Source organism: Heterocephalus glaber, unplaced genomic scaffold (genome assembly GCF_053883595.1).
Source record: "Heterocephalus glaber isolate CG9 unplaced genomic scaffold, H.glaber_assembly_v1.0 deba00000331, whole genome shotgun sequence".
Lineage (NCBI taxonomy): Eukaryota > Metazoa > Chordata > Mammalia > Rodentia > Bathyergidae > Heterocephalus > Heterocephalus glaber.
The window spans coordinates 1,051,254-1,064,634 of NW_028258142.1; the positions used below are offsets into that span (position 1 = coordinate 1,051,254).

The 13,381-nt window shown below is 38.6% G+C and overlaps 1 protein-coding gene across 8 annotated transcripts in view; it reads right to left on the reverse strand.

Annotated features, from left to right (window-relative positions):
* Nucleotides 1-13,381, reverse strand: part of Atp9b (ATPase phospholipid transporting 9B) — a 305,926-nt gene that overhangs the window by 4,828 nt on the left and 287,717 nt on the right. For 7 of the 8 annotated variants that reach the window (XM_087188815.1, XM_087188837.1, XM_087188832.1 and 4 more), the window contains 2 exons: nt 1,417-1,474; nt 329-532 (listed from right to left, as the gene is read on the reverse strand). In XM_087188815.1, coding sequence (XP_087044941.1) covers nt 329-532; nt 1,417-1,474 — 262 coding nt within the window. Of the gene's footprint in view, nt 1-328; nt 533-1,416; nt 1,475-13,381 lie in introns of those variants that run through there. The other variant, XM_087188843.1, reaches the window with a different exon arrangement.

Sequence of the window (13,381 nt, forward strand, 5' to 3'; positions counted from 1 at the left end):
ATCTGGGTTTTTTCTCTGCAAGTGTTTGCCTTAGAGTAGCTAGTAGCTTGCATCATGAAAATAAGGACAAACAACACAACTCTTATAGAAAGAGTTGTTGGACATAAACACAATTTTAATGACTTTTTAAAAGCCAGATGGTGAAAAGCTTAACTTTACAAATTAATGCAGGGAATTTTACCTTTCCACAAAAATAAATTTTTGTGTTGTGAAACTTCATGGCATGGGTTTTGTGATGTGCAATTTAAGACAATGTTTTACAAAGTAACAATAACAAATGTTTAAACACCACTGACAGTAGTTCAAAAAATAAATTTAGGCCACTTACCAAAATATTCGTTTAGAAATGCGAGTGAGGCCACATAGCAGCCTAGACTAAGGAACTCCGCCACAACCATCAGCCAGTGCCATGTCCTGATGGTCAACGCCACCATGAGCAGCTCAGTCAGGATCAGTGCTGTGAAGGAGATGGCCACGACGTGGACGAACTCTGACTCAAAGAGCACTAGGGCTCCATACATGAGGATGCCTCCTGGAAGACAGTGGCAGAGCGGCCTCTTAAAGGACTGATTCTTCTGTGTAACTTGGAGCCTGGATCACTTTGCAGGCAGGCCAGGAAAATGATCACAGAAATGGATAACTGCTTCACAACAGCTAAAATACAGGATCAGGTACATATCCATATTCTATGTGGTCAGACAATCCAGCCAAACTCGGGATTATTGATAAAATAAAGTATGACACTCTCCTGGTCAATTAGAAATGTCAAGAAGAAGCCACACCTGTACTTCAACTCATGTGAATAACCATTCCTTTCATGTATCTATGTCATCTGCAGCTAATTACACTTGTAAGAATCTCTCACTTAACCTGGAACACCAACAGAGTGGCTAATGACTTGAGTTACATAATTCAGACTTCTTAGAGCCTCTATAGCATCACGCCATAAAAGGAAATGATTGTGCAGGGATACAATGTAAAAACTGCTTGTTAAAAATTTCTAGGTTAATATTTAATTAGAAATAAGGGACCGGGGATTTAGCTCAGTGGTGCCTCTGCCTGCCTCGCAAGAACAAGGTCCCGAGTTACATCCCCGGTACCAAAAAAGAAAGAAGGAAAGAAGGAAAGAAAGGAGGAAGGAAGGAAGGAAGGAAGGAAAGAAAGAAAGAAAGAAAGAAAGAAAGAAAGAAAAAAAAAAGAAAGAAAGAAAGAAAGTCAGTTTTTTAGCTGACATTCATCATTTAAAAAATACCAATTCACATTGCTGGAGTGTCGATTTACAAAATTAACAGAAGGGAACATTTAACGGCTACTGAAATTTTAAGTGATTGGAATTTAACCTGGAGGTGGAAACAATATTGCTAAGAGAAGACCAAAAATATTTCTTTGGTCCAGTAAAATCAGGCCCTGTCTTACCTTGGTACATGCTGATTAGAACCCAGATGAGGAAAGTCTTGAAGGATAAGGATCTTCCCTAGGGTAAATGGAGGAAAATGTTTGTTAAAAGAGCAGAATGGCATTTTTGGCTTGCATATTTCCAAGTAGTTGGGGCTGGGGAGCTTATCAAGCCCACCATGTATGCTGTTGTGACCTCATCTTCCAGGGGGCACCTCAGGTGAACCTGCTTCCCCATATACCTGTCCCTGCAGAAGCTTCCCCTGTAGGTGTCACAAGCTCTATTGAGCTCTTGAGGTTGGCAGGGGTCTGATTTGCCCTCTCAGCTGATCTACATGATTCCTAAGCCACAGAGATATGTTCCCCTGCTTCCTAGTAACCCAGAAGATAAAGACTTTATTTGTAATAAAAATTTCCCTTTACTTCGTTATTTCTTGGGACAAATATTCTTATATTTACTTTTTAGTTTATTCAGATTAAAAAAATTGACAGCTCTTCAGTAGGTAGGAACTGCCTATCTCAACTGAAAATGAATTGTTCCTTAAATCCTTCCTGGAAAAGCTGCCATGTAAGCAAAACCCTTTCCCTATGGTTCCTTGTGCAATAATTCACTTTTTAAAACTGAACACAGGTTTTGAGGAACGTGCCAGAGACAAAAGGTTTTTTCCCCCCAGTACCGGGGACTGAATTCAGGACCTTGTGCTTGCCAAGCAGGTGTGGCACCACTGAGCTACATCCCTGGCCCGAAGGTTGCTTTTGTTTAACTGTGCTGCTGAGAGTATTTCAACCCAAGAGGGAGACCATCCTGGATCTACTGCCATTACTTTCTTTGATAGGTCCTTTAGCAATGGGCATTAGGACAGGCCCAACTTAGACCACCATCAGAATCTGGTCTCTGTGCAGATCTTTGCGATCATTTGTTGTTTTAGTGTCTCTATTCTTGGCAATGTAGCATCTCACTTAAGCACTTCTACTTACAGATGAAGAAACCTATGAAGCCCAGAGATTTTCTCAGGCTTCTGCTGCAAGCTTTTTGGCACTCTGATGTAACTGATCAGAGCCCAAAGTTCTGCATTTGATTTGGGGTTTCCCCATCCATACAGGGGAGCTTCTTGTGATGACTGTGGACAGAAAAATACCACCAAGGAAAGATGCATATCATGGGGGCCATGGAATACCAAAGACACAGCAGAGGCAATGAGACATCAGAGTCTAGATCTGAATCATGCATCCACCAGGAGGCTGCTGAGGACTTTTAAAGATAAAAATGCTTGGGCAGAAGACATGTGTGCTACACAGGAACTCTGGCTGTTGTTCTGTAGAAGCTAACAAAGAGCAGGTATATGAATTGTAATTCTACAACTGTAGCTCAATTATAAAAGATAAGAGTTTTACTTTCACTTAAATATTCTCTTGGTTACAAGTGTTCATCTGTGAAGATACTGACTAAATCCGAGTCTTTACAACATATGAGTGTAGGGAGATTCAAATACATCACAATTCATTAAGTCAATATAGATTCTTAAATCTAAATACTAATTTATTTTAAGCAAGTTTTCTTAACACCTATTTCCCAACTGCATTGGTCTGACTGGATACTAGTGGGTGTTTTGTCTTTGGTCATAAAATTCATCTGTAATTATATGCCTAATTTTACTTGCCCTTAAAAAGAAACTTAACCTTTTGATATAAGAAATAGAAGCTTACCTTGTAGCCAGATTTACTAAAATGCATTCTGATTATTTATGTGAGGTAATTTATGTTGAAAGTTAAATGAGGGCATTTATGTTGAAAGCTTATCAAAAGGTGTTTAAGATAGTACATCAAATCTGCACCTATGTGAGTGCTTCTGTATTTAAGCAGATTGTACATTAATAAAAGCAAACCTAACAGAATAGTATAAAAACCATTAATAAAAAATTAACCTGAGGAAAATATGCATAAACCTCTTGTTCCTTGATGTTGGATGCGATGGTTCTGACTTTAGCTTTGAGAGACAAAATCTCATTATATTTGATGGTACAAATACATTATTCATGGAAGTAATTTACTATGGATTTCAAGCTATATATAAAGATGTTCTTCCTGGACCCACAAGTTTTCATTTGTTTTTAGGAAATGGAAGAAAATGTCTATTGCTCCGATTGATGGATTTAATCACTCATTCATTCATGTACCAGACACTGATTCAACAGGGACTGCTACCAGGCAGCAGGTGCAGGCCTGAGCACATGAGCTAAGGATACAGACTGCCTGAAGTCAGCCCTGCCTACCACACCATTACTGCTGTGGTCTTCAGCTCCTTAATTTGTGTGCCTCAGATTCCTCTTTTGTGAAGCAGAAATGATAATGGTATGTACCTTATATCGATAAAATAAGCCATGAAATGAAATATGGAGAAACTAAGAAAGTATATTAATGCTATTGGTGGGCTGGGGATTTGGCTCAGTGGTTTCGCTGCCTGCTGTGCAAGTGCAAGGACCCGAGTTCGATCCCCGGTACCCCCCCCCAAATGCTATTGGTGTTATATTACCAATTGGATAGTACAGATTCCAAAAGATACACTTTGATTATATATCAACCAAAAATGTAAAAAATAAAATCAAGAATTTTAAGAGATTAATCCACCTTAAGATGAGTAAAATTACCTCAAAAAACTAAAACTAGAGGTTCCATGTGACCCAGCTGTGCCCCTTTTAGGTATCTTCCCAAGAATTAAAAGCATTATACCACAGTGATATATGCATGCCCATGTTTATAGGAGCACAATTTATAATAGCCACATCTAGGAAACAGCTCATGTGCCCATCAACAGATAAATGGATAAAGGAAATGTGGTGGTATATACTATACAATGGCATATTACTCTTCCATAAAGGGGGATAAATTTGAGTTATTTTTAGGTAAATGGATGTACCTTGAGACCATAATGTTAAGTGAAATAAACCAGACACACAAGTTTAAAGAAAATGAGTAAAATTACTAGTATGGCAGCATTAAGTACCATGATGTGGGTAACATGGAAGTTACACTGACATGCACACTGATGTGTATATGATTATACACAAGCAGATTTGTGGCATACTGTACATAAAGTATGCATATATTAGTGATATGCACATATATATATTCACACAATTATACGCAAGCAGGTAGGTCATGCTGTGCACATGTATACTGACACAGACTGATGTGTATATGTTTACACATGAGTACATTTGTTAGTGTGTGACCAGCAGAGGAACATCCTAACTGCTCAAAATTACTGGGATTCCCTCTATCCTGTGTTTGTAACCACTTTTCTCAGTACTGTGTTTTCTCACCCTATCTCTTTTTCTGTTCTTCCTAGAACAACAAAAAACAATTGTTTTTCTCATATTTCCATAATTATAATAATTTGGGGAAATCTGGAGTAAAAATACCACAGAGGCAATAAAAATGAAAAAAAAAAAAAGCAACAGAAACTAAGAACAAATCTCCTGAGCAGAGAGGTATGGTTGATGCACATAGTGATGTTACACAGAGAGATCTTTAACTGGTCACTATGTTACTTCTCTTACAGAATATTTCTTAACAGATTAGATAAGAACTAGAAACCAGACAAGCAATTTGACTCTCACTTGCCCTGGGTGCATCCAGGTGAGGGTCAGGAGCAGACATGCTGTTCAGGAAATGTCAAGGCTGCAGTTTTGCAAGGCACAATTCATTGGCCCATAAAAATGCCCTGGGTTTGGCTATTTTTAAACTTTTTTTTTTTAAAGATGATTTTAGACTCAGAGGAGTTGGAAGAGCAGAAATACAGTTCCCACAGGCCTCTCCTCACCCTTGCTGGAGGCTGCAACACATACAAACAGACACCCAGAAACTGTCAGCACTAGGAAATTAACACAGTACCATGTTGGCGACACTAGCTGGATGCCTTCAATTTTCACAATGTCTTTTTCTGTTCCAGGTTCCCAAGCAGGATGCCTTACTACTCTAGCTGTCCCATGTCTCGGCTTCTGTCATCAGGCCAGATCCTCACCCTTCCTTCATCTTTGCTAGGATACTTCTAACCATAGGTCAGTGGGGTTGTATGCCTTCTAAGGATGATAAATTGGGAAAAGCATCACAGAGGGGATGCCTATTTAGTGTCCATCTGCCTGTCACTGATGATGCACACATTGGTGCTTGGCTGCAGTGGTGTCTGCTGGGAGTATCCACTGCTAAACAGCTGTTTTTTCCTTTGTAATTAGTAAACATCTTAGGGAAGATACTGCCAGCTGATGCAAATATTGTTTCTCCTCTGTCTTTTGCCCACTAAGTTCAGCACCAACCCAGACAATCTGCTGACAATTCCTGGGAGATTCTAAAGGTGTCTCTCTGTTCCCTTACTCCTTCACATCAGTAACTGGAATTCTTCAAAATGGAGGGGTTTTCTCTCTTTATATTAATACAAACAATATTATTTTATTCTTTGGTTATAATCTAATAAGATTATTTTTGATTTGATTTAATTTTGGCCACTGGAGTGCCTTCAGGTTGATTCCTGTGTTACTTCAACATCATAATTACTCACTTTTTTAGCAGGTCCTTCCATTCTGATGTCACTAGGGGCTCCAGGCACCTGTCCAGCCCCTGAACCAGCCCCTTCTCTGGGAGCCTAGTTCCTCTGGGCAGAGAACAATGCACACCCTCTGGCTGGAGTTTGGGGTCCCAGGACTGCCCACTTCTAGTCACTTGAGCTGGGGTGTGCACATGTTTAGTAAGCTACACTTATATACATCTATAATTATTACTGTCTGTGTACTAAACAGAACTGTGAGCCCTACCACCTGACTCCTATCTACCCCTTATCTCCACCTATGTCCCCAACAATGAGATGCCTGTTCTCATTACACACATTTTTATACTTGTTTGCTCCATACAAGGATACAAAAGATTCCTCAGTGAGAAACACGTTTACCACAGGAAGCCTGCAGGCTGTGTACAGTTCTTTGTACCCCCTTTCCTTCTACCTGCTGTGGTGCACTTTGGTGACAATTCATCCACCAAGGTCTGTGTTCCACTGTTCCCTTAATCCACTCTGTGGTGCACAGACCTCGGGCTTCTGACTCGCAGTCAAGTACTCACACCACAGATACAATAGCCCTCACTGGTCACCCTTCCTACCCTAAACCTTTGGCCACCACTGATCTGTTCTCTGCTCTATGGTTCTGCATTTCTCAGATCTCAAGTAAATGGAATCAAACTTTGGAGTCTGATAATTCCATACATAAAAATGTATTCCCATCATGTGTGAAGCCAGTTTTTTTTTGTTTCTTCTGAACATTATTTCACTGCATGTCTGCACCTTCACTGCTATTTACACTCACTGGAATGCTTATCCATTTGCTGGTTTGAGAACATCTGGTTGATTCTAGTTTTTGGCAACTATGACAAAGCTGCCATAAACATTTGTATATAGGATTTTTGTGATCATAAGTTTTCACTTCTGTTGGGTAAATACCTAGTAATATGACTGCTAGGTCACACAATAAACACATCTTTAACTTTATAAGAAACAGTCAAACTACCTTCCAAAGAGGCTCTATTACTGCATTCCCACCAGCAAAATGAGACTTCCTGTTGGTTCACATCCTCAGCAGCTTTTAGGTACAGACAGTGGTGTGGATTTTGACCATTCTAAATAATATGTAGCACTGCATGTCACTGTTGTCTAAATTTGCAATTCCCTAATGAAAAATGATACTGAGCATATTCATATGCTTATCTGACATTTGTATATCATTTTTGGTGTGGCGTCAATTCAGTTTTTGTTCATTTTTTAAACTGAGTTGCTTTCTTGCTGAATTTCAAGGGTTCTTTTAATATTATGGATATAAATCCTGTGTCAGAAGTATAACTTTTGTGGCTTGTCTTTTCATTTTCATAAATGTATCAATAACAAACTAAAACATAATTTTTCCATTTGATCATATCTGTCCTTTATGGATCATGCTTTTGATCTTATGTCATGTCTAAAAACTCTGCCCCATTCTTGCACTCTGAGAGCTGTAGCAGAAGGATTCTAAGTTCAAGTCCAGCCTGGGCAATTTAGCAGCTAAGCAAGACCTTGTTAAAAAAAAAAAAAAAGACTGGGACTATAGCTTGATATCAAAGTGTTGGGTTCAATCCCCAGTATTGCAAAACAAACAATAAAAAACCTTTTTGCCCAACCCACCGAAGGTCATATATGTTTTCTTTCATATTTTATTTCAGAAAGTGAACATTTTAAGTAACCCTGCATGTGAGGAGTGAGGTATATGCTGGGGTTCTGCTGCTGCACAGGGGTGAGTAGCTGTCCTGACATGATCTACTGATATCATCCTTCCTATACTTGACTTCATCCCACAATTGTCAAGACCAATAATGTGTGTGGGCCTATTTCTGGGTCTCTTTTTTCCAGTGATCTCTGTGTCTATCCTTTGTAAGTCATATTTGCCTCAACTGCTGTTCCATAATAAAAGTCTTGAAACTGGGTAGAATGTCTTCTAAATTTGTTCTTTTTCTAGATTTTACCAAATCCATTTCCCTTGCCTTTCCATCTAACTTTTATAATTAGCTTGCTAGTATTCAACAACATTCAGTTTCCCAATCATAAACAATCCTTCACATCTTTTCAAATCTTTCTGTGATTTTTTTTTTTTGTTGTTTTGTTTTTGGTACTGGGGATCAAACTCGAGTCCTTGCGCTTGCACAGCACGCACCGAAACCACTGAGCTAAATCCCCGGCCCTCTGTGATGTTTTATAGTTCCAACATACAGATCCTGCATATTCTGTCAGAGGTATACTAGTGCTCCATCTGTTTGTGTGTTACTATTAAAGGTATTTTACGTGTTTAGGACCTATCTGTTCATTCTTACTATGGCCTTTGTTTTTAAAAAATAAAACAATGTGTATTTCAATATTCAAATGTTTGATTATAACTCTATAGCATAGCTGAACATTTAGGTGATTATAATTACTCATGGATTTTTTTTTTTGGTACTGGGGATCGAATTCGGGTCCTTGCACTTGCGTAGCAGACGGCGAAACCACTGAGCTAAATCCCCGGCCTAAATATTAATTTTTTTTTTTTTTTTTTGGTACCAGGGATCAAACTTGGGACCTTGCACTTGCGAGGCAGGCACCAGAACCACTGAGCTAAACCCCTGGCCCCTCATGGATATTTGATTTAAGAAAAAAAAGAGATAATTTCCAACTGGATTTTCTCATTTTCTCTTTAAGTATATCCCTTCTTTGGGATTTTCTACACAGATAAATATGGCAAACAAATTATCTGCAAACAGAAATATTTTAATTTCCTCCTAATCTCTATGTCTTTAATTTCCATTTATGGACTTATTCACCATTATTTAAAAAATTATATAAGGATACAAATAAACATTTCAAAAGATTAAATCATTTTGATAATATGCTACAGAAAAGAGAAGCAGTGGAGCAGTCCTAATGGTTTGATGTCTAAAAATCTCTGAATTTTTGTGAGGAACTGCATGCTGTTACTTGACATATGTGCAATTGGAACAAGTATAAACAAGTCTCTGAAGTTAGCTAATGATGCAGAACTGTACACTGCTAACTAAATTCGGCCATAGTCAGAGATATCTCAGGAAAATGGGCTGGCTCAGCTGACCAGAGGCCACAGCACTAGTCCTGCTCCCTGGACCTCAGACTTGGTAGCTTCTTAAGAAGTTATGCACCATCCAGGATAAATGAAGACATTTGTAGGGTCAGGAAAGGCAGAAGCATATCAATTCTTTGACTTTCAGAAACATCCAGAAATTTAGTGACAGACTCATCATGAGTGAGTTTAATAATTCAAAGCAGAATCTGGGCTTCAAAAGAGGAACATCAAAATATTCTTGTTGGAAGTATATCATTTTTTGGTAAAGAATACAAAAAAAATGGGCCGGGGATTTAGCTCAGTGGTTTCGCCGCCTGCTGTGCAAGCGCAAGGACCCGAGTTCCATCCCGGGTACAAAAAAAAAAAAAAAAAGAAAAGACTACAAAAAAGAAGGAAATGTTACTTCTCTGTGTAGTTGATTTATTCAATCCCTCATTCATTCATCAAATACTTTATTTATTGATCAGATAGATACCAGGTATCTGTCTCCATGGCCCAAACCATATCTGGCAACAGATATTAATGAGCAGGGATGGTTTAGGTAAAAGAGACAGAGCAACAAAAGAATGTTTTACATTTAGGATGGGCTAATCTCATCAGAACAGCAATGCCTGTATTACTTCTACTCTTACACTAAAATGAATGGTTATTAAATACACATAAAAAAACCCAGGGTATTTTATTGCAAAGTATAGTACTTCTCCTTGATGACCTCCAAAGGCATGTCATAAACTTACTGCAACTTTGGATGAATGATCAGAACTTTCTGAATAAATGAACAGTGGACAATTACTTATAATCCATGACTTATGTCACTGCTCAATTAACACTTAATTTACTAAGAACTTAAAAGTTTTCTTTTCCTGATAAAATGCAGGCTTGCTAAAAGCAGGAACCATGCCTTGTGTCTTTGTAGCACTGGTACAATGCCTCCTGCAGACAGGCACAGGGTGCCTGATGCTGACTGGCAGCCTACTTTAGCATGGCCAGCCTCTGGCCATGAGTACAGAGAAGAGCAAGCAGGACTAAGTGGCCATGCAGATGCTTGGCAAGAAGGAAGAAAAAAAGCATCAAAATAGTTCTTTAGCTTTAGTAAGAAAAATAACTCAGGCGAGGCATTTTTATGCTACTTATTTTTGAAGGATTTGAAGTATACTATATTTTTAAAGAGTTTGATACTACAAAGATAAAAAGTAGACTTTTGGCTCATAAAGAAAAGGAATGAACAGAAAATGAATGACCGAATTCTTCTTAAAAAATATGTAGAAAAGGAGTTCTACTTTAAGGTGAGTTGTTGATCACCTTGACAAAAATGGAAACTTGAGACCTTTCTGATATGCAATTCACTCAGAACCACACACATCCCCTCATGTTTAAATGGTGTCACCTAATGACAAGTACTGACTCCATGGCTATAGCTAGAGATAATAAGCTACTATGTGAGACACTTGTAACTCTAAGACATATTTTTATTACTCAGATATCCATAAAGGAATATGCTTGTGGGTACAATCTAAATCTTCACATGTTCTAGTTCTTTCCTCCAATCCCTGTTAAAGACTGTGTTTGCCTTTATCACAGTCCTGCCAACAAGACTTCCTCTGTAGGAAGGATGTTGCATATTCCTCTGCAATATGTAGGTGTGGTAAGACTTATAGTGACTGCAGTTGTTTGGGTACCAATTGTCCAGGGTTAAGGGTAGGTACTCTAGTCTTATATTCTTTTTTTTTTGGTACCAGGGATTGAACTCGGGTCCTCGCACTTGCGGGGCAGGCAATGGAACCACTGAGCTAAATCCCCGGCCTAGTCTTATACTCTTAAATGGAAAGTTTGTTTCTGCCTTCCATTTGTGAGACAGCATTAAGCAAATATGTAGAGTCTCTGGAAATGAACAATTAAGCTACTAAAACTATAATTATTTGTATAATTTCCTGTTTTTGGATCTCTGATCTTATCCTTCTTTATCAAAATGGTTTCACGATTTTAGGATATTAAACAAAAAGTCTGTTTTCTAGTTATAATATGTGTAAATTGGGATAATTTCTCATGACAGTCCCAAAGATATGATCATCATGATAACAAAGCTTGATGTTTATACCTTACTTTATATTATTGGTGAGATATCTATCCTGAATATTAGAAGTATATGGCCATTTTGTATTTTTTTGAAGGAACTTTAAAGTCTTTATTTCATCAGATTCTTACAATAATACCATAAAATCCAAAAGGTAAAATGATTCACTCAGGCCCTCTCTGGCTAGTTACTAGTCAGCTGGCCTAACCCTAATTTGTTAGTGGTTAGCTCTACTACAGTCTGTTCTCTTAGCAGTTGGCTGGATTAGAGTCTAGTCTGTTAGTTAATGGTCAAATGGGCTAGAGGCTAATGATCTGCTAATCTATTCTGTTAGTGGTTAACTAGATTATAGAGTTTGGTCTGCTAATGGTTAACTGCAATAGAGTCTAGGCTGCTAGTGGTTACTGTACTTGGGCTAGAGTCTAGTCTGTTAGTGGTCAGATGGACTAGAATCTAGTCTCCTGAAGACACTTAATCTAATTTTTTTTTTTTACTATATCACACCACTACAGCCTTAAAAATCTGAGTAAATAATTTCCAGTTATCAACTATAAACCTGAATTTAATTGAATGTAAGTGGTATTTGTTCTCAGAGTTGATTGGGGAAAAGCCAGCTATGTGGAAAACTCCAAAGTTTCCACAATTTGTATTCAGAAAGCTGAGCTTCTGATACATATTTGCAGTACATAATGTTTACATTCCTTGTGTGGAGTTGGTACGTGTATACAACACATCTCCTTTTGAAGGGAACAGAGCAAGAGTTACTCAGATTCATGTGACAGTAGTGTGACATATGTGCCAGGCTCGAGGAGGACTGGCTACCCTCCAAGAACCTGCCTTTGAGGGAAAATAAACACCTTAATCTGAAATATTTGGTACAAGGACTTGCCCCAGCTCCTAGCCAGAGCTGGGAACAGATTCTTCCTAAGACACATATGCCTTGTTGATATGAGACCGCCTTTTGTGTAACATGATACAGGGAAAAAGCACGATGCAGGGAAAAAGTAGACTTTGGGAGACCCTTACAAATGCATGCAGAGATTCTGCCCAGTGGGACCCTGACCAGCCGCTGTCTTGAGATTTCCCTGGTTGTCCTCGCGTGTTGAGTCAAGTTGCTACCCTGACTGGTGATGTATTAAAACTACATACAGGACTTCTGGCCAACAGGACCCCGAGCCCAATTGTCCTCTCGGGACTGCCCCAGTTGTCCTTGGGTGTTGAGCCAAGTTGCTATCCGGCTGGTGATGTATTACTTCTATCTATCATACTTTCTTTTCACTATTCTTACTGCTTAACTTTGTAATAAAGCTATCTTTACTTTCGCTTTCTTGTGGTGTGGTGTGACTTCTGTCGCGGACTGAGCCTCAATTTAACTAAATGGTGCACTGGAGTAACTTGGTATTAACCCTCTATACAACACCTTTCCCTCTCCCAGTCCTTCATCTTGGTCCCCTTCCCATTTGAGAAAGATCTCTCTCTCTCTCTATTTCTTATTTATGTTTATATTTTCTATGCTATAAAATATGCTTTTATATGGGAACACAAACTCAAAACCTCTTTTAGGAATATTTTACTCTTTTTTTTGGTACCAGGGATCAAACTTGGGTCCTTGCACTTGTGAGGCAGCCGGCAGAACCACTGAGCTAAATCCCTGGCCCAGGAATATTTTACTCTTAATAGAGCACAGTTCCAAGCCAATTGAATGGATCATTTGTGTAGTGCCACATTAGTAGAGTTTTCTGGGTGCACTTTTTCTCTGAGCATCACTGAACAGTATACAGGCCCATAGGATAGAGATATAATCATTTTTCAGACATAATTCTGAAACGAACAACTAGAGAGAAGACTGGGAATGCACAAGAAATGCCTAGTTAATGACTCCATAGATTTCTTGTTTTTGGAATGCTACTTTCTGCAGCAGATAGACAAGAAGGTGGTCCTCTGGTGGGGTAACAATGCCAATCAGGTGATACATACCAAGTGAGCATACTTCATATAGACATGAGCATGAGCACTTTTCAGCCATTTGGGAAACTTGCAAATCTGTCTGTTAAATTCATAAAAGTGAAATTCTAATTTTATGAATGAAATGAGAACTCTCTTGCAAATACTTGAAAGAATTTTTTCCCTGGGACATTTTCCCCCTTTGAAGTTTAACTCAAAAAGGAAAATGTCAAAACTAATTAGGAGCAATAAAAAATGTCTGGGAAGACAGGAAATCATTATTCAAACAATGTTTCAAAATGCATGTTTTCTCCTTGTCCCA